This window comes from Sus scrofa, chromosome 13 (genome assembly GCF_054392235.1).
Source record: "Sus scrofa isolate SSC_HxYL_T2T_F1_AM1 chromosome 13, Sscrofa_HxYL_maternal_Yorkshire_Landrace_v2.0, whole genome shotgun sequence".
Lineage (NCBI taxonomy): Eukaryota > Metazoa > Chordata > Mammalia > Artiodactyla > Suidae > Sus > Sus scrofa.
Window position 1 is genome coordinate 38,082,686 of NC_139395.1, and position 18,341 is coordinate 38,101,026.

The 18,341-nt window shown below is 52.4% G+C and overlaps 1 protein-coding gene across 19 annotated transcripts in view; it reads right to left on the reverse strand.

Moving 5' to 3' along the window:
• The window catches only part of SCN5A (sodium voltage-gated channel alpha subunit 5), a 134,521-nt gene that overhangs the window by 4,433 nt on the left and 111,747 nt on the right, over nucleotides 1-18,341 (reverse strand). For 13 of the 19 annotated variants that reach the window (XM_084987718.1, XM_084987708.1, XM_084987717.1 and 10 more), the window contains 7 exons: nucleotides 13,829-14,002; nucleotides 9,768-9,890; nucleotides 7,657-7,938; nucleotides 4,840-4,893; nucleotides 4,173-4,314; nucleotides 3,465-3,565; nucleotides 2,424-2,694 (listed from right to left, as the gene is read on the reverse strand). In XM_084987718.1, the coding sequence (XP_084843844.1) occupies nucleotides 2,424-2,694; nucleotides 3,465-3,565; nucleotides 4,173-4,314; nucleotides 4,840-4,893; nucleotides 7,657-7,938; nucleotides 9,768-9,890; nucleotides 13,829-14,002 (1,147 nt within the window). Of the gene's footprint in view, nucleotides 1-2,423; nucleotides 2,695-3,464; nucleotides 3,570-4,172; nucleotides 4,315-4,839; nucleotides 4,894-7,656; nucleotides 7,939-9,767; nucleotides 9,891-13,828; nucleotides 14,003-18,341 lie in introns of all 19 variants that reach the window. The other 6 variants (XM_084987720.1, XM_084987712.1, XM_021071676.2 and 3 more) reach the window with 1 other exon arrangement.

Here is an 18,341-nt window from a genome sequence, read left to right on the forward strand (position 1 = left end):
AGAGGTGAGGAAACTTATTCAGGTTGCCACCTCCTCAGTGAGAAGCTGGGATTTGACTCGGACGCTCTGGCTCCAAGTCACCCTGTTGACCCCGCCTCGCTGCTACACAGGCTCTGGGACCAGGAGGTGTTCCCAAGTACAGGCTGCACCTCCTGGAATCTCCGAGACTGTCCCTCAAGGGCTCCATTCCTGCTCCTGACGCCCACGTTCTCTAACGCTTCTCTTTAGTCCCACCAGCCATGGTCTCGCCCTCACCCCTGCCTGAACCTCCCGGAGCATTTCCTGTCCCAACTTCCAGCTTCTAACCATCTCCCCATCACTGCAGCCACCACAGGCCCTGACTCAGCCCCTGCCTGTCCCTCCAAGTCACTGAAGGCAGGATCCACCTGGTCACCCCAAGGCAGAGGTCTGTGCAAGATTGGGCTCTGAACACAAGTGACAAAAGGAAAAAAACATCAGGGAGTTCCCGTCGTGGCGCAGTGGTTAACGAATCCGACTAGGAACCATGAGGTTGCAGGTTCGGTCCCTGCCCTTGCTCAGTGGGTTAACGATCCGGCGTTGCCGTGAGCTGTGGTGTAGGTTGCAGACACGGCTCGGATCCTGCGTTGCTGTGGCTCTGGTGTAGGCCGGTGGCTACAGCTCCCATTCAACCCCTAGCCTGGGAACCTCCATATGCCGCGGGAGCGGCCCAAGAAATAGCAACAACAACAACAACAACAACAAAAAAAGACAAAAAGACAAAAAAAAAAAAAAAAAAAAAGAAAGGGAAAAAAACATCGATAAGCTGGGCTTAAAAGCTTTGTGCATCAAGAGACAATAACCAAGAAAGTGAAAAGACAACCTACAGAATAGGAGAAATATTTCCAAATCATGTATCTGATAAGGGACTGGCTTCTAGGATATATAAAGAATTCTTACAACCCAATTAAAATATCAGTAAGTCAATTAAAAAACTGAGCAAAGGATTTGAAAAGACAGTCTTCCAAGACGTTTCTCATTATACACCACACTATGCCAAGGAAAGTGACCCATAAGCACATGAAAAGATATTCAGCGTCATTAGTCATCAGGGAAATGCAACCCCAAACCTCAGTGAGCTATCCCGTCATACCCACTAGTGTGGCTGTAATTGAAAAACACGGACAATAACGAGTGTTGGCGAGGAGCTCGAGTAATTGGAACCCTCCCACCCTGACGACGGGAATGTAAAAAGGTGCAGCCAGTTTGGAAACCAGTTTGGCAGTCCCTCAAAATTTTAGATGAGCGGTTGTCAGGGGCTGGGGAGAGGGAAAACGGGCGGTGACCGCTAGATGGGTACAGAGTCTCTTAGGGGTGAGGAAAAAATTCTAAAATTAGACCATGATGATGGTGGCACAGCTATGTAAAAAGTTTTCGACTGTGTATTTGAAAGGGTGGATTTTATGTAAGTTATACCACAATAAAACTATTATTGAAAAGAGAATTGGGGCTCTGAGGTCAAATGTACATGGGCTTGTGCTATGATCTGAATGTTTGTGTCCCCCTCTAAATTTATATATTGAAATCCCAACTCTCGTTATGAGAGTAGACACCCCGACTCCCATCATATCATATTAGGAGGTGGGGCTTTGGGAGGTGCTTAAGTCCTGAGGGTGGAGCCTGTACGAATGGGAGGATTAGTGTCTTTATAGAAGAGGCTCAGAGAGCTCCCTAGCCCCTTCCACTGTGTAAGGACACAGCAAGAGGTGCAGGTTATGAACCAGGAAAAGGACCCTTGCCAGAAAAACATGATCATGGTGATGCCTTAATCTTGCACTTCTCGTATCCAGAACCGCGAGAAGGAAATTCTTGCTGTTTTTAAGTTACCCCGTCGCTGCTGTGTTATAGCAGCCTGAGTAGACTGTGTGTGCTTCTCCCTAGTTTTATTATTTCCCTGTCTCGGTGCTGACTTTATAAGGGAAATTGCAAGAGGCAGGTGACGTCTGAAGGAGCCTGGCACACACCTGGGTGGCTAGACTTGAGAATTTTCCACCTCCAGGGATAAGTTCTACTCTAGAGGGCCACCTGCCTCCCAACCCTGGAGCCTCTTCCTTCAACCTAGGGGAGAGGCCTTCCCTTGGAAGGTAGGGAAGCTCCCACAGGCCCCATTCCCTTTCCCAGACTCATCCTTGAAGCTTGGAAAACAGAGAGCAGAGTTCCAGGGAGGGTGGGGCTTGAAGCAGGGCTGGGTCCTCTACCAGGTTGGCCCCTTGGCCTGAGCGAGCCCTCCCAGACACGCGTGTCTGTGCGTGCGTGCGTGTGATAGTGGGGAGAGGCAAGGAATGTTGAGGGAAAAGAATTCAGGAGCCTAGTGTACTTGGCATTGAGTACAGATCTGGAGCTGGAGGAGAGGGGCAGGCCTGGCCTATGCAGGGCTCCTCTGCTCAGCCAACTTGCATACCCACCCACAATGGAGAGGATGACAACCACGAAGTCGAAGATGTTCCAGCTGTTGGTGAAGTAGTAGTGGCGCAGGGCAGCTATCTTGACAATACACTCGCCTGTGAAGATGGCGACAAAAAGCAGGTTGATCTTGGCCAAGATGTTGACCTTCTCAGGGCTCTGGTCATCTGTCTCCACCATCATGGTCACCATGTTCAAGCAGATGAGAAACATGATGGTGACATCGAAGGCCTGCTTGGTCACAATGTCGAACATGAAGCCCTGGTATTTGTTCTGAAAGGAGGGGCAAAGGACAGACTCAGTAGGGGCCTCAGAGAGAGCAGCAGACCTCCTCCTCTGGTGCCTCTCAGCCCAGAGCGCCCACCCTCCCGCCCCACCCTGCAGAGAGGCCAACGCCCCCAGAAGGTCACGGGGAGAGGAAGAAGCCAGGACGCTGGGCAGCCTGGCTCTCCTGCGGAAAGCTCCTTGGGCTTCGAGGCCCAGCCTTGGACACCCTCTTCCTCGAAACCATCTCTGATGGATCTCCAGGGAAGACGCTCCCTCACTGCACTGGATGTAAAAACTGGGGCTTCCATTTACAAGCTAGTGATTTAGATAGCTGTCAATTAACCCAAGTACTGCCCCCACCCTGTTCCAGCATACACACACACACACACACACACACACACACACACACACACACACACTTTCGGGGTGTGTGTACCGGCCTCACTGGGCCAAGGGAGTCGGCCTAGTAGAGGACTCAGTACCTCTCTGGGCCCCACCCACCAGGGGACTCTACTGCTCGGGGAGCTGCAAGGATAAGGTTAGGCCCAGCAGCCCTGCAGGGGAGAAGGGGGCTCCCTCAGAGGTTCCTGTGGGAGGGGGGTGTCCCCGCGGCTGCCTTCCCCTCTGTCTCCCTGAGACGGAGGCCCCTCCCACAGACAGGCTGCGGCCCTAGGCTGGGCCAAGAGAACGTGACTGAGCCCCAGAGCGGGTCTTCCCAGGCGGCTCCCACCCCAGCAGATCCTCCCTGCTCCCACCAAGTTGAGAGCCTGACTCACCAGGGGCCGTGGGATGGGTTTCTGGGGCTTCTTGGAGCCCAGCTTCTTCATGGCGTTGTAGTACTTCTTCTGCTCCTCTGTCATGAAGATGTCCTGGCCCCCTAAGTGCAGAGAGACAGGCACCAGCCTCATTTTGGGGTTCTCAGAGCCCCAGCAGGGAGGGTAGAGGGACCCTGCCTCCTGGGTGACGGTTGCCCTCCTCCCCACTTCCTCTCCAGCGGAGAAAAGTGTACCCCTGCCCTGCACCAGGGGGTGTCCTCCCACCTGCTTCTCCAGGATCCCTGTCCCCCTTCACCTTAAGCTCTGACTGTGTGACTTGCAAATCCAGTTCCGACGCCCATCCTCTCCTCTGAGTTCTTTCCACCCATGTGGTTTGCCTGCCACCCAATCATCGCCTCTCTGATGGAGCTCTGAGCAGACCCTGGCCTCTGTGCAGCACCCACCCCACCATTGTCCCTGATCATGGACCAGGTGAATAGTTCCAACCCTCACCCCAGTTCTCTTAGGAGCCTCATCTCTCAGATCAGGGCAGGCATGGGGCCCCTCATCACAGGCTTACAGACCTAAGTGGGCCACATGGACCACCCCCCCCTCCCCACACCCCAAAGGGAGCAAGAAGAGGACCAGCCCCAACAGGAAGGGAACGGGACCAGAAAGGCTCCCAAGTGCCTGGACCCAGCCCTGCAGCCCAGGGAGCCTGTGGTCTACATATCTTTTTCTTCTGTTGGTTGAAGTTGTCAATGATGACACCGATGAAAAGGTTCAGGGTGAAGAAAGACCCAAAGATGATGAAAACGACGAAGTAGATGTACATGTAGAGGTTGTATTCCCACTGGGGCTGCTCCTCTAACTAGAGGCGAGAAACCAGACAGGAGGTCAGACGGGCGGGTGGGAACCACGTGGGCTGGCCGGGTGTGCGGGTGGGCGGGGGCAGGTGAGGAGGGCACGCGGGCTGGGCTCGGGGCTGCCACAGTGTCCCTGTGTGGCTCCTGCCCCTGGACCCCTGGGAGGTTTGAGTACATGCAGGCGTCCCTCAGCCTTCAACTCTCAGCTGACTGGAGTAGGGGAGGGAGCACAAAGACAGAGGAGAAACTTGATTGGTATCTCTGCTGCTTCTGCTCCATCCTCCTGGGGTAAGACTGATTCAACTGAATTATGGCAGATTTAATCTGAGAGCTGTTTGAGAATTTGGGGACTCCTTGGGAGACCACACGACCTGGCCCCAGGGCCAGGCCTGGGCATTTCAGAGAGGCCCAACTCTGGGGTGACACAAGACACTTGGCTCTTATGGGATGTGGACCCTGATTCCCTGGTGGCCAAGCAGCTGTGGCCTCAGGTGCCTGACTCAGGGGGAGAGGCCAGCGTGGCAACCTACCCCCCTGGAATCCACAGCTGCATACATGATGTCCATCCAGCCTTTAAACGTTGCCTGGAAGTAAGAGACAAAAGTAAGGAAATCATTTAACTCTGCATCTCTTCAGCACTTTAGGGCTCCTGCCTGGACAGATGAGGCCAGGAAGTAGCCTCCCATAAGAAGCAAGCAGCCCTGGAGTTCCTGCTGTGGCCCAACAGGTTAAGAACCCAGTGTAGAACCTGATGTAGATGCAGGTTTGATCCCTGGCCTCGTTCAGAGGGCTAAGGATCCAGTGTTACCGCAAGCTGCGTGTAGATCACAGATGTGGCTCAGATCCAGTGTTGCTGTGGCTGTGGTGTAGCTCCCATTTGAGCCCTAGCCTGAGAACTTCCATATGGCGTGGGTACAGCCATAAAAAGACAAAAACAAACAAACAAACAAAAAAAAGCAGCAGCAGCAGCAAGCAGCTCATACCAACCTTGCAGTAGTGTCCACATGGCTGGGGTTCAGGGAAAGGCCTTCTTGCTCAGGGCTGAGGAGGGGGGAAGCCAGCCCAGCAGACACCACAAGAAGGGCATACAGTGGGGGAATAAGCCAAGAGTCTGCCCTTCAGATTCACATTCATTTCAGATTCTCAAACGACACAGAGGCCTACAATGGGTTCAGGGACAGAGAGGTGGGGCTTGGGCTCTCTGTTCTGGTTTAAGGTGGACCCCAATGCCGACCTGGCCCCTACATCACGAGCTTTGTGGCATCTGCTCCATAGCTTTTCAAAGGAAGTCCCTGAAGAACCCCAACCTTCCCTCAAACTTAAGGGGGTCCTTTTGTTAGGGGTGTGTTGGCAAATGGCTAATAAACGGCTTTCCAGAAGCAGAAAAAAGCTCTGATCATTGTGTTTGCCAACTTGTCTGGGTAAATACTCCCAACTTCAAGTTGCCAGTGTGCTGGCACTGCACATGGGAAGAGGAGCACAGGAGCACAGCCCTGCACGGACCCCACAGATGTGAATAACCTCAAGAGCATAGATGATAAGTAGTAATGGTGAGATTGATTTCTTCTTCTTCTTCTTCTAGGGCCACACCCACGGCATCTGAAAGTTTCCAGGCTATGGGTGGAATCGGAGCTGCAGCTGCCAGCCTACACCACAGCCATGGCAATGCCAGATCCTTAACCCACTGAGCAAGGCCAGGGGTCGAACCTGCGTCCTCATGGATACTAGTTGGGTTTGTAACCCACTGAGCCATGATGGGAACTCCCAGTAATGGCGAGTATTGATTTTGTTTCCAATATATCATTTAGTTAATTAACAAGTTCATAAAATCTAATTTTAATAATGGCTTGCAAAATATTGGAAAATGTAGGCATCGGCTCTTGTGAGCCCTTGGCATAGCACCCAAGGCAGGAAAGAGGATGCCCAACAGGACAGGGTCCTGATGCTGGCTGCATGGACTGCCGCAGTCTGGGCTGCCAGCAAGATTCAGAAAGAGCATGAGGGACATGCTTGGTGGTGAGACCGACTGCCTGGCGGATCTCACTTGTGTTCTCGGCAAAATCCCATCGTGTCCTGAGTCACCTTTCAAGGTACAAGCCAGATTTTCCATGTTTTCCAGATTTTCCAGTTTTAACCAGACAGGCAGGGCGATTGAGGAAACCACGGTGGCTCCAGAGAAGGCAATTGCTTCAGCTCCTGGTTCCAGGGGGCCCTCAGCTATCGGACTTGCTGGGACCACCCAAGGTTACCAGTGTCCGCAACCAAATTCTTTCCAGCCGCCTTGCGGTTCTGTCCACAATGGCAGGCAGTTCTCAAGCTCTAAAAGGAGCTTTTCTTTCCAAGTTCTGACATTCAGAAGGGATGGTCATAGGGATGGAAGGCTTTCTGGGTTTGGCTCTAATCCTTTTCTCCATGAGATATTTCAGGGGAGTCTTTGGAGAAAGCTACTCCTGGGATTTAAGGGATGCGTGGAAGTGTGAGGGGATGTGCTCGTAGGTTTTCGCCAGAGTCCACTGAGTGTTCCTCTGATCTGGGGACTAAAGACAAGCGTCTGAGGAGTTCCCTTGTGGTGTAGCAGGTTAAGGATCTGGCCTTGTCACTGTTGTGGCAAGGGGTTCGATCCCTGGCCTGGGAACTTCCACGTGTCTTGGGTGTGGCAAAAAAAAAAAAAAAAAAAAAAAGACAGGTGTCTGGGCTCCGGGTTGGGACAGCAAGAAGAACAAGCTGCAGCTTTACACATTATGGTTCTGTTGCACCTCCATGGTCAAGGCTATCTGTGGGTTAACTTTATCCTGTGTGTTATAATCACTGAAGCCACTGTCCTCACAAATCAATGGAAACAGGAAAGGCTGGGTAGGGCCGTGCATATTTAAGCGTCACACATCTTGCACCTTAGAGATGGAAGTACATATATTCTTTTAAACAATGCAGGCGGCATTGCTACCTTTTACAAGAGAGAGGTGGCCAGAGTCACAGTTTTGCTAATAGTCCAGATCCTGGGTGTCTATGGTGGTTCATCTGTAACCTTTGCCATTGCACTGCCAAACACGCAGCATGAGGGAGTCAGCATGACTGCTGGCTGGGGAGCTGGTTCTGCGGCAGTGCTGAAGCCCCACACCATCATCATGGAGAATGGAGTGTCATTTCTTAGGTGGACAATCTGGGGCCTTCCCAAGCAGCCAGGAAGGCTCTCAAGAATCCTAAGCTTCCTTTGGGCATTATGACCCTGTTATGAAGATCCAGAGTGGCCCCACTGTCCCCGTCACTGCCCTCACACAGGTGAAGGTGCCTGATGCTGGATGGCCAGTGGGAGGAAGGAAGTCCCCCCCCACCCCCTCAGGACTTACCACCTGCAGAAGGGCCAGGTACCCGGCCCCCACGTTGTCAAAGTTGACTTTCACCTTCGTCCAGTACAATTCTCCAGTCACGTTGAAAGACTCGCAGTCGCTCTTGTTGTTCACGATGGTGTAGTTCAAGGGCAGGTCTCCCTCAGTCTGGTTGATGCATCTCCCAAACTTGCCTGCGAAGAGGTTCACGCCCATGATGCTGAAGATGAGCCAGAAGATGAGGCAGACAAGGAGGACGTTCATGATGGACGGGATGGCGCCCACCAGGGCATTGACCACAACCTCAAGTGGGCAGAGAAGAGGCTCAATTCCTGGGGGTGCTCAGAACACATGCCCTTTGCAAGACCACCCATCTATTGAAACCCCTAGGTATAGGTCCCTGTGGGTGGGGGTGGGGAGCGATTCCTGTCCGCAAGGAAGGGCATGGCTGGAAGCTCTAGTGGGCAGTGAGGGGGGTGGGTGAGAAGACACACGCCTTTGCTTTGCACCCTAAAGTCTGACACGTCAGCACATCTGTCTTTCCCTTCTTGGCCCTGTCCAGAATCCATGACCTTCAAACTTAATTTTCAGCAGGGTCTCTGCTAGATGAGTACGCCAGGAATCTGATGGGAAAAGGCCTCTGGAGACACGTTTCTCAGAGCCGAGTTTCTGGTTTATTGGGCAGTTGCTGCTACTGGGATGGATGAGTGTTCTCCCATCAAGTGTGCCCAGGAGACCTCTGGATGGCATCTGCGGGGTGCTCTTATAGCCCCCCATCCCATGCTGCGGTGGGAGCAGGGCTGATGGGGTGGGTGGTGTGTGTGCTTCCTGCATCTCTGCCCTCCCCAGGGAGCGGCTCTCTAACCCCAGGGAGCCCTTCATCTAAAGCGCTTCATCCACAGCCCCTGGGAGAGGCATCCTTGGCTAAAAGAAGTGAGGACTCCACTCCAGTGAGGGACCTAGTCTGTGAGCCAGGAACACGTGTGCTACACAGACAGGAAGTGCAGCTGTCTTGGGGCCATGTAGTGGGTATGGTGCTGGGACGGGCAAGGCTGACACATGCAAACAAAAGGGGGTTCCCCCCAGGCACTCCCCGGTGGGAGTTTGCCTGTGGCTGGCTCTGTGGCCAACAGCCACAGCAGAGGCATCCCTGGCAACTAGTGTCTCTCCCATGTCCCCATGTCTCTCGGAACCAGATGCCTTGCTCCCAAGAGACATGTAACTTAGGTGGGATTATTTACTTGTGAATGGCTTCCCACCAGGAATAAGCATGGACTGGGGTGTGGGCAAAGTCCAAAACCCTTTACCAAATGGGGGTCTGTAACAGTGCCTGCTGGGTCAGAGAGAGACACACAGACAGGTCTGCGGAAGTCACAGCAGAACTATGCACGTCTTGTAAAAACAAAAGCCGAAAAGTCAGGAGTTTCCTTGTGGCTCAGTGGGTTAAAGATCCAGCATTGTTAATGATGCAGCTCTGGTTAAGGCTGTGGCACAGGTTTGATCCCTGGCCTAGGAACATCCACATGCTGTGGGTGCAGCCAAAAAACAAAAACAAACCCCCAAATGATACATGCAAACAAACATACATATAGATTTGTTTTCTTCCTATGTACAATGGGTAAGGTTTTTTCTCGATGCACTTTAAATTTGCCCTATATGGGCACATTCTTTGGTAAAATTTGGTGAAGCAAAAAAATGCAGATGACTCCACACCTAGAAAATAGTGCCAGAGAGTTTACCAAGCAGATGCAAACTGCCTTCTGACTGTGAGAACAGAGCTAACTCTTTCCTAGTTTCCTCCTTCCTTACTAGCACTGCCCTGCTGCCCAGGAGGCAGGGGACAGATGGGCACAAGAGCTGGGGCACACCTGGATGTGAGGTTCTGCCAGGAAGCAGAAGCTGAGGGGCCGAGCCTGGTGGGGCTGAGATGCCTGTGCTCCAGGCCTGGCTGCCTCTCCTGTGGAGCCCTCAGTGCTGGGGGTAGCAGGCCTGGGGGCAGGCTCTCACAGCTCTCCTCTCTGGGTGCCTCCTGGAGATCCCACATGTGCTCCCATCAGGTCAGCAAGGGAGCCTGAGGCCCCTCAGTGGAGCTGCTTCCCACTGTCCCATGGGAAAGCAGCCACCCCTCTTACCCGCATGCCCTCAAAGCGTGACAGGGCTCGCAGGGGTCGGAGTGCACGCAAGGTCCGCAGCGACTTGATGGGGCCCATCTCAGCAAAGCCCAGTGCGTTGGCCACCAGGCTGATCAGCGAGACCTGTGAGGGACAGGGCCGGGGTGGGGTCATGGGACAACTCCAGACAGGTGGTCAGGCTCCTGAACCAGGTGTGAGAGAGCCAGCAGGCCTTCCCGTGTCCAGTCTATGCCTCCTGCTGGACATCGTCAGAGGCTGTCCTGCACCGAGCCAGCCTTCCCAGGGCCCAAGAGGCTGGGGGCGAGCCCAAGTGTGTCCCGGCTTGCAGACCTTCCCTGAGGGCCTGCTGTGTGCACTACACACACACAATACACACACAGACAAACACAGCTGTAATAGCCCCCCTCAGCCCGGGATGTGGAATGCGTCTCCCCATTTTACAGAGGAGAAAACTGAGTTCCAAAGGCACCTGCTAGTGAGGAGAAGCAGGGCCACAAAGCCTGGGCTTTAGGTCCCTGTGTGCATTCCTTCCAGTTAGATTCTTGGGCCCGTCCCTACCCTCCTCCAAAGTAGACTCTTTGGGGAAGAAGGACCGAGTCGAGTATGAGCAGACAGATGGTCCTGGGCCACTTCCCCAAAGCTGGACCTCATAACATTCTACAATCTTCAAAGAAGGGAGGCCCAGATGGAGCCCCTGAGGACTGTGTTCTGCTCTCTGCCCCCTCCTCCCGCACCCCGGCGGCATTTCCACCCTGTGGATTTTATCCTTCTCAAGCCCCATGGGCATCCAATCCCTTCTCATGTCACTGCTGGCCACTGATCACAGGTTGGAAATGTCCCCCTGCCTGACCTCACTGGCTATCACCATTACCATCACCCTGGCTCTGAAAGCAGCCCGGGGGTGGCAAGGAGCTGCAGACGACAGCCTGACTCCCATGGCCACCTCCCAGGCTCAGGAAGCACCAGAGTGGAAGAAGGCTGGGCAGAGGGGCTCTGGGGAGGGAGACTCCCAGGATGAACGTCTGTGCTGCCTCCATTCACCCCTTGAGGATGCTGGACTGCGGGGTCCCTACTCTGGAGGGGATGAGGGGCATCGCTCAGGGACCTCCTGCTGAGGGCAAGGCCCCGGGACCTGGTCCCACCACTGCCCCTGCCTAATTCCCAGCAACCACCCCTGTTGTCCATCCCTCCCAAAGCTTATCCTGCTCTGCCCACAGTCCCCCCCGCCCCCAATCTCAGCTGATGGCAACTCCATCCTTCCAGCTGCTCAGGCCACAAGCCCTGGCGTCATCTCTGCATCCTCTCATGCCCTACATCCAACCCATCAGGATTTCCTGTTGGCTCTGCCTTCAGAATGCGTCCGAAGTCCAAAAATTTCTCACTACTTCCCCTGCCACCATCCCAGCCAGGCCGCCGTCATCTCTCCCCTGATTACTGCCACTGCCTCCTGACCTTCTCCCCGCTTCCACCCCCACCCCCCGCCCGGACAGGGTGATCCTTTCATAACACCGGTCAGATCATGTCACTCTTCTGGCCAAAGCCCTTTAACGCCTCCCCATTTCATTCTAGATAAAGGCCCACGGTCTTCAAAGGCTGTACCCCTTCTGCCCCATGCAGTCTGGCCTCATCTCCTGCACTTCCATCCCTAACTCCTCATCTCCAGCCACTCTGGCCTCCTTGTAGTTCCTCAAGTATGCCAGGCATGTTCCCACCACAGGACCTTTGCACAGAACCTCTGCTTGGAATGTTCTGCAGACATCTGCCTGGCTAACTCCAATTTCCTTCAAATGGTACCACAGTGGGCCCTGCCTGGCCAGCCTGTTTAAAGTTGTGACCTGGAGTTCCCGTTGTGGCGCAGTGGTTAGCGAATCCGACTAGGAACCATGAGGTTGCGGGTTCGGTCCCTGCCCTTGCTCATGGGTTAAGGATCCGGTGTTGCATGAGCTGTGGTGTAGGTTGCAGACGCGGCTCGGATCCCGCGTTGCTGTGGCTCTGGTGTAGGCCGGTGGCTACAGCTCCGATTCAACCCCTAGCCTGGGAACCTCCATATGCCGCGGGAGCGGTCCAAAGAAATAGCAAAAAAAAAAAAAAAAAAAAAAAAAAAAAAGTAAAGTTGTGACCTATATCTTCCCTTCTCCTGAGTCCTGGCCCTCCTAATCCCCTTCCCGCTCTATTACTTCCTTTTCTCCATGGTACACATCAACAGCGTAACATAAGGCTGGCTCATGTGTTGTTTCTGGTTCACAGTCACCTTCCTCCATATGCAGACAGGGGCTTTGTCTATTTTGTTCCCCAAGACTGCCAGCATCTACAATAGCACCTGCATAGAGTAGATGCCCTATAAATGCATGAACCTGGAAACATCCTCCATCCCTGTGGGGATAATGGGTGAGGGCAGGGCACAGCCAGTGTCAGGAGAGCTGGAGTCCAGCACCACTTCTTTCTCCTCGACCTTGGCCAGGCCCTCCTCTGCTGTGAGCCTGTATCCTTCTCCACAGGCTAGTTCTCCAATCATGAGCATTCCAGTCCCCTAGGCCTGACCTCAGCTGAGTTCCCCAAGGTGTCAGGTGGTGGGAGGTGGGCTCCCCCAGCAGTCTCTATCAGGCCTGCCCTGGGGGGCATCCAAGAAGCTGCAGGAACAGCAGGGTGAGGGTCCCAGGGCAGAGCAGCCAAGGACCCCAGGCCATCCCATGGCCCCTTGTCCTCCCCTTCATCCCAGGGAGGCTCTGAGGTCATCCAAGCCTCCCCGCCCCCGTCTCTGCCACCCTAGCACCCTTCACCCCAGCATTAGCAGCTTCTCAGCTACTTGAGGTGATGAAAGAGGCTTGGACTGGAGACGCAGCGACAAGATCTGTGTCCACGCATACGCTAGCCAGAGAGCCACTCAAGCTTGACCTCCGCCCAGGCCTGCACCCTGGCCAGGCCCACTGGTGGCTGAGCTCCTCCTGTTGGCCTCTGGGTCTGATGTGGGGACAAGGCACAGGCCTAAGCTCTTTTGTAACCACAAGAAGGACAGCCTCGGCTGGTGAGCAGAGCCTGATGCCAAGCTCAGAAGCCACAAACACCTTCTGGAAAGCTCTTCCCAACCTTCAGATCCTGACCTGAAGGTTCAGATTCAGGCCTGCAGTGTGGGACCCAACACAACCAGAGGGTAATCCCTCAGCTGATCCCTTTGCCGTGCTCCTTCTGCCCTCAGGGAGCGCAGATCCAAGGCTGCCCAGCATCCTGACTCAGTTTTCTAGCCCCTCCCCCCAGTGGCTACTCTCTCACTAGACAGTGCTCAGGAGCCCTGAAGGACCCTGCCCTCACCCTGCTTGGTGCCCAGCAGTGTCCCAGGGTCTGGGGAGCGGTAGGGCAGGGGTGTAGCACTTCATCTTCCGAGGGGGTGCTCAGGGGACATGCGCACCTCCTGCCCGGGGCCCCCTGGACCCACCGGAGGCCGGCAAGCACTGCCAGCTACACAATCACCCAGGGCAGCCACCCATAACCCCTCAGCCAGGGTTCGTGGCTTTGCTCCTCCCCCGGTGACTGCAGCCCTCTCATCCTCCCCAGTGAGACCTCCTACCAGAGCCAGGAGGATCTTCACCTGCCCAGTATCCTTTCCTCGACCCCGTGTGGCTCACTCCATTTCCTATACAGATGGCTTCCTCCCATGTGTGGACACACAGGCTCTTGACTGGCCATCTGTGGAGTGGGCCTGACAGTCACAAGGCGCTGTGGTGAGGGCTGCCATGCAGGCTCCTCTGCTCCCAGCTTCTGGTCATCCTGAGAGGGTGAGACCCCATTCCTGCCCTGGCTCACACCCCTGCCTTCACTGTCCCCAGTGGTGAGTCTGATTTTTCCCAGTAGCAGGGCCTAGGTGTCCCCCTGTGTCCCCAACTGGGCGTTCTGATGGCAGGGCCCAGGTCATCCCTCTGTGCCCACCCTGGGGCACAGCCAAACATCTCCGCTTCGGTCTGCTGACTTCCGCTGCCTGGTCCTTCTGTCCTTGCATCCCTTTCCCTCAGCTCCTTCCTGCACGGGCAACGGGTCCCCCCGCTTCCCTTCCGGGCCCCACTCACGTCCACGATGAGGAAGTCAAGCCAGCACCAGGCGTTGGTGAAGTACTTCTTGAAGCCATAGGCCACCCACTTGAGCAGCATCTCCAGCACGAAGACGTAGGTGAACATCTTGTCGGCGTATTCCAGCAGGACCTTGATGGTCCTCCGCTCCTCCAGGTAGATGTCCTCGAAGGCCTGCAGACCAGGCCAGACAAGGCAGACGTGACGTCCCGAGCCCCGCCCGTCCCACCCCGCCTCCCTCTCTGACAGTGACTCCTGCCCGGGAGGCAGGAGCAGGAGGAGACAAGGAGGGGAGGGCGCTTGCTGGGTCAGGAAACGGTATCAGTGGTGTGTGGACAATAAGGCAGCGTGAGCAGCGAGAAGGCTTCTTCCTTCCCTTCAAGAGCAGGTCTCAGGTCAGGGCTCCTGCATCATTAAGACCGCTCTCAAACTCACTGATCCCCCATTTTAACAAGGAGAGAGGGTGTGGGGGTGCTCAGCTCACGGCCTGCTGGTGGAAAGAGCATAACATCCCACTGCTGTGTTTTCACGCTGTTTACTTTATGCAGTGACCTACTTTGCATTGGAAGCTAATATTGTTTTCAATGACAACGACCATTCAAAGCTGCCCTTTAGGAATTCCCCGTCATAGCTCAGTGGTTAACGAACCCAATTAGTATCCATGAGGTTGCGGGTTTGATCCCTGGCCTCGCTCAGTGGGTTAAGGATCCAGCATTGCCGTGAGCTGTGGTGTAGGTCGCAGACGTGGCTCGGATCCCGAGTTGCTGAGTGTGGTGTAGGCTGGCAGCTACAGCTCCAATTGGACCCCTAGCCTGGGAAACTCCATGCGCCACAGGTGCGGCCCTAAAAAGGGCAAAAACAAACAAACAAACAAAAACCCTAAACAAAGCTGCCCTTTACAATAAATTTATTTAAACAAATGAAAAAACCAGTGAGCATTCTTCTAAGGCAGAATTTTAAAGAACTGATAGTAAAGGCAGTTTGTACATAGGAAGTTTAGGAGCTGCAGGACTAGATGAAGTTAAACCTCTTGCAATCCTCAGAAGACGGGAGTCAGAGTTGCTAAAATGCTGGAAGTTGTCAGTCTTTTACCACATTCTTACTGCTGACTCAACCCAAATCCCAGAGCCAAAAGAGACTCTGATGGCCCCTAGCTGCCCTCCTCCAACTCCAGGCATTCGATCTGTACCTGCCCCCTCCCCGCCCCACCCCGAGTTACCTCCCCCAACCAGAGTGTGCTCTGAGGCTCCCAGTCTAGGCAACTGAACACGTCACTGAGGGCCCCGGGGAGCTGCCTCCACCTGTCGCTTTGGGCCTCCCTTTATGACTGCAGGGCCTCTGTGAGCTACAGTGATCGAGAGGGCTGGTGCTGTCAGCAGTGCCAAGTATGCACTGCCCAGGCATCACACGGCCAGTCTGGTCCTTCTAGATGGCACGACAGGATAATTCAGGTCTCTGGTACTTGTTCAAGACAAAAAGTAGGTGTTTTTCTGATTATAAAAAGTGTATACCTCTTATAAAAATGAAATAATACAGAAATTATAAAAAAGAATAAAAGGCATCTTCAATTTTAAGACATTAAAGTCACCACTGCTAACATTTAGGTGAACATTCTTTTCAACCTTCACTACTCATGTGTGTACATTTGAGTGCACAATTATTATAAGATAGGCCAAATATTTTGCTTTGAAATTTCTTTTCCCATGAAATAATATGAATACATACCACATCTAAGATTCTTTTTAAAGGCTGCATCTATTTCATTATTTGCATGTATTACTGTTAATTTAGCCATTGTTTCCCTAGTAGAAGCACCATTGCAATGAGCAGAGTTAGTATCTGATTATCTTGAGGAAAATTTCTAGAAGTGAGGTGAGAGGTCAAAGTTGTGCTTTGGTAGAGATTAGGAACAGGTCCTTCAGAAGGGGACACCACCTGACACTCCTTCCGCAGGGCATGAAGACCACTCCTGCCCCACCGCCTTCACTGGTTCTGTTTCTCCTTTGTCACATTTCCCAGTCTAATGAATGGGACTTGTATTTGCTACATTTGAACTTCTTTTATGACTAGTGATACTGACATCATTTCCTTGGATATCTGCATTGTTTTCTTTATAAACTGCCCATTCACGTCCTTTGCCTATTTTTTCACTTGAGTGTCTGCTTTATTTGGGGACATTAACTTGTTTTATATACTTTATCCTAGCTGCATGCCTTTAAATGTTGTTTACCATACAGAATTCCTATACTTCATTTAATATTGTTATATCATTTAATATAATTACATCATTTGTTACAATTTTCATTTAGTAAAACCATTGGTATTGTGTTGAGAAAGGCCTTGCCAGTGACTTCTTGAACAAGATGGTACAACAGAAGGACTTGAGCTCCCCTTCTCTCATGAAAACATCAAAATCACTACCAACTGCTAAGCAACCATTGGCAAAAGAAGACGTGAACCTACAAAAACAGATATTCTCCATCCAAAGACAAAGACGAAGCCACAGTAAGTAGAAGGGGCACTTTTGTGATATAATCAAATCCCATATTCACCAGGTGGGTGACTCACAAACTGGAAAATAATTATCTTGCAGAGGTTCTCCCATAGGAGTGAGACATCAGAGCCCCACATCTGGCTCCCCACCCTGGGGGTCTGGCCTTAGTAGGAGGAGCCCCCAGAACATTTGGCTTTGAAGGCCTGTGGGGCCAAAGTATAGGAGCTCCAGAGAACTGGGGGAGACAAAGACTCCACTCTTGGAGGATGCACACAAGGTCTCATGTGCACTGGGACCTGGAGCAAATCAGTGACCTTTTAGGAAGCTGGGCCAGACTTACTTGTAGGTCTTAGAGGGTTTCCAGGGAAGGTGGAGGTCATCTGCGGCTCACTGTGGGGCAAGGACACTGGTGGCAGAGGCCCCAGGGAATATTCGTTGGTGTGAACTTTCCTGGAGGTCACCATTTTAGCACCAAAACTATCCCCACCCAACAGCCTTCAGGCCCAGTGCTGGGATGCATCAGGCCAAACAACCAACGAGATGGGAACACAGCCTCACTCATCAGCAGACAGGTTACCTAAAGAGGTCTTGAGTCCAAAGTCACTTTTGACACATTGCCTGACATGGCCCTGCCCACCAGAGATTCAAGAGCCAGCTACACAAACCAGTGGGAAGGCATCACTCTCTTCTACCAGGGAGCCTGCACAAGCCCCCGGACCAATTGCACCCATCAGGTAACAGACACCAGAAGTGAGAGGAGCTACAATCCTGCAGCCTGAGAGACAGAAACCATAATCGCAGAAAGCTAGACAAAATGGGACAGCACAGGAATATGTTCCAGACAAAGGAACAGTATAAAAATCCAGAAAAACAACTAAGTGAAGTAGAGACAGACAATCTACCTGAAAAAGAATTCAGAGTAATGACAAGTAAAAGATGGTTCAAGATCCCAGAAAAGGAATAGAGGAACAGATGAAGAAGATACAAGAAATGTTCAACAAAGCTCTAGAAGATATAAAGAACAGAGATGACAAATACAATAAATTAAATGAAAAAATACACTAGAAGGAATGAATAGCAGAGTAAATGAGGCAGAACAAATAAGTGAAGCTGGAAGACAGATTGGTGGAAATCGCTGCAATGAAACAGAACAAAGAAAAAAGAGTGAAAAGAAATGAGGACAGGCAGTTCCTGGTGTGTGCAGTGGGTTAAGGATCTGGCATTGTCTCTGCAGTGCCTTGGGTTGCTCCAGAGGTATGGGTTTGCTCTCTGGCCTGGCACAGTGGGTTAAGGATCTGGTGTTGCCACAGCTATGGCATAGGTTACAGCTGCCACTTGAATTTGATCTCTGGCCCAAGAAGCTCTATATGCCGCAGATGTAGTCAAACAAAACAAAACAAAAAAATGCTAAAGGAAGTCCCCTATGCATAAAAGAAAAGGCCAAAACTAGAAACAAGAACATTATGAATGGGAAAGCTCACTGGTAAAGGAAAACATACAGTAAAGGTAGGAAATCATCCATACACAAATATGATATCAAAACCAGCAAGTGTGAGAAGAGTGTACAAATGCAGGATACTGAAAATGCATTTTTTTTTTGTTTTTTTTTGCTTTTTAGGGCCACACCCCTGACATATGGAGGTTCCCAGGCTAGGGGTCTAATTAGAGCTATAACTGCCGGCCTACACCACAGCCACAGCAACACCAGATCCGAGCCATGTCTGCAACATGCCCCATGGCTCACAGCAACACCAAATCCTTAACCCACTGAGTGAGGGTAGGGATCGAACCCTCAACCTCACAGTTCCTAGTTGGATTCATTTCCACTGTGCCATGAAGGGAACTGGAAATGCATTTTGAATTAAGGGGCCAGCAACTTAAAACAATCTTGTATATACAGAGACTGCTATATCAAAACTTCAGGGTAACTACAAATGAAAAATCTACAATAGGAAGTTCCCATTGTGACTCAGCAGTAACAAACTCAACTAATGTCCATGAGGTTGTGGGTTCGATCCC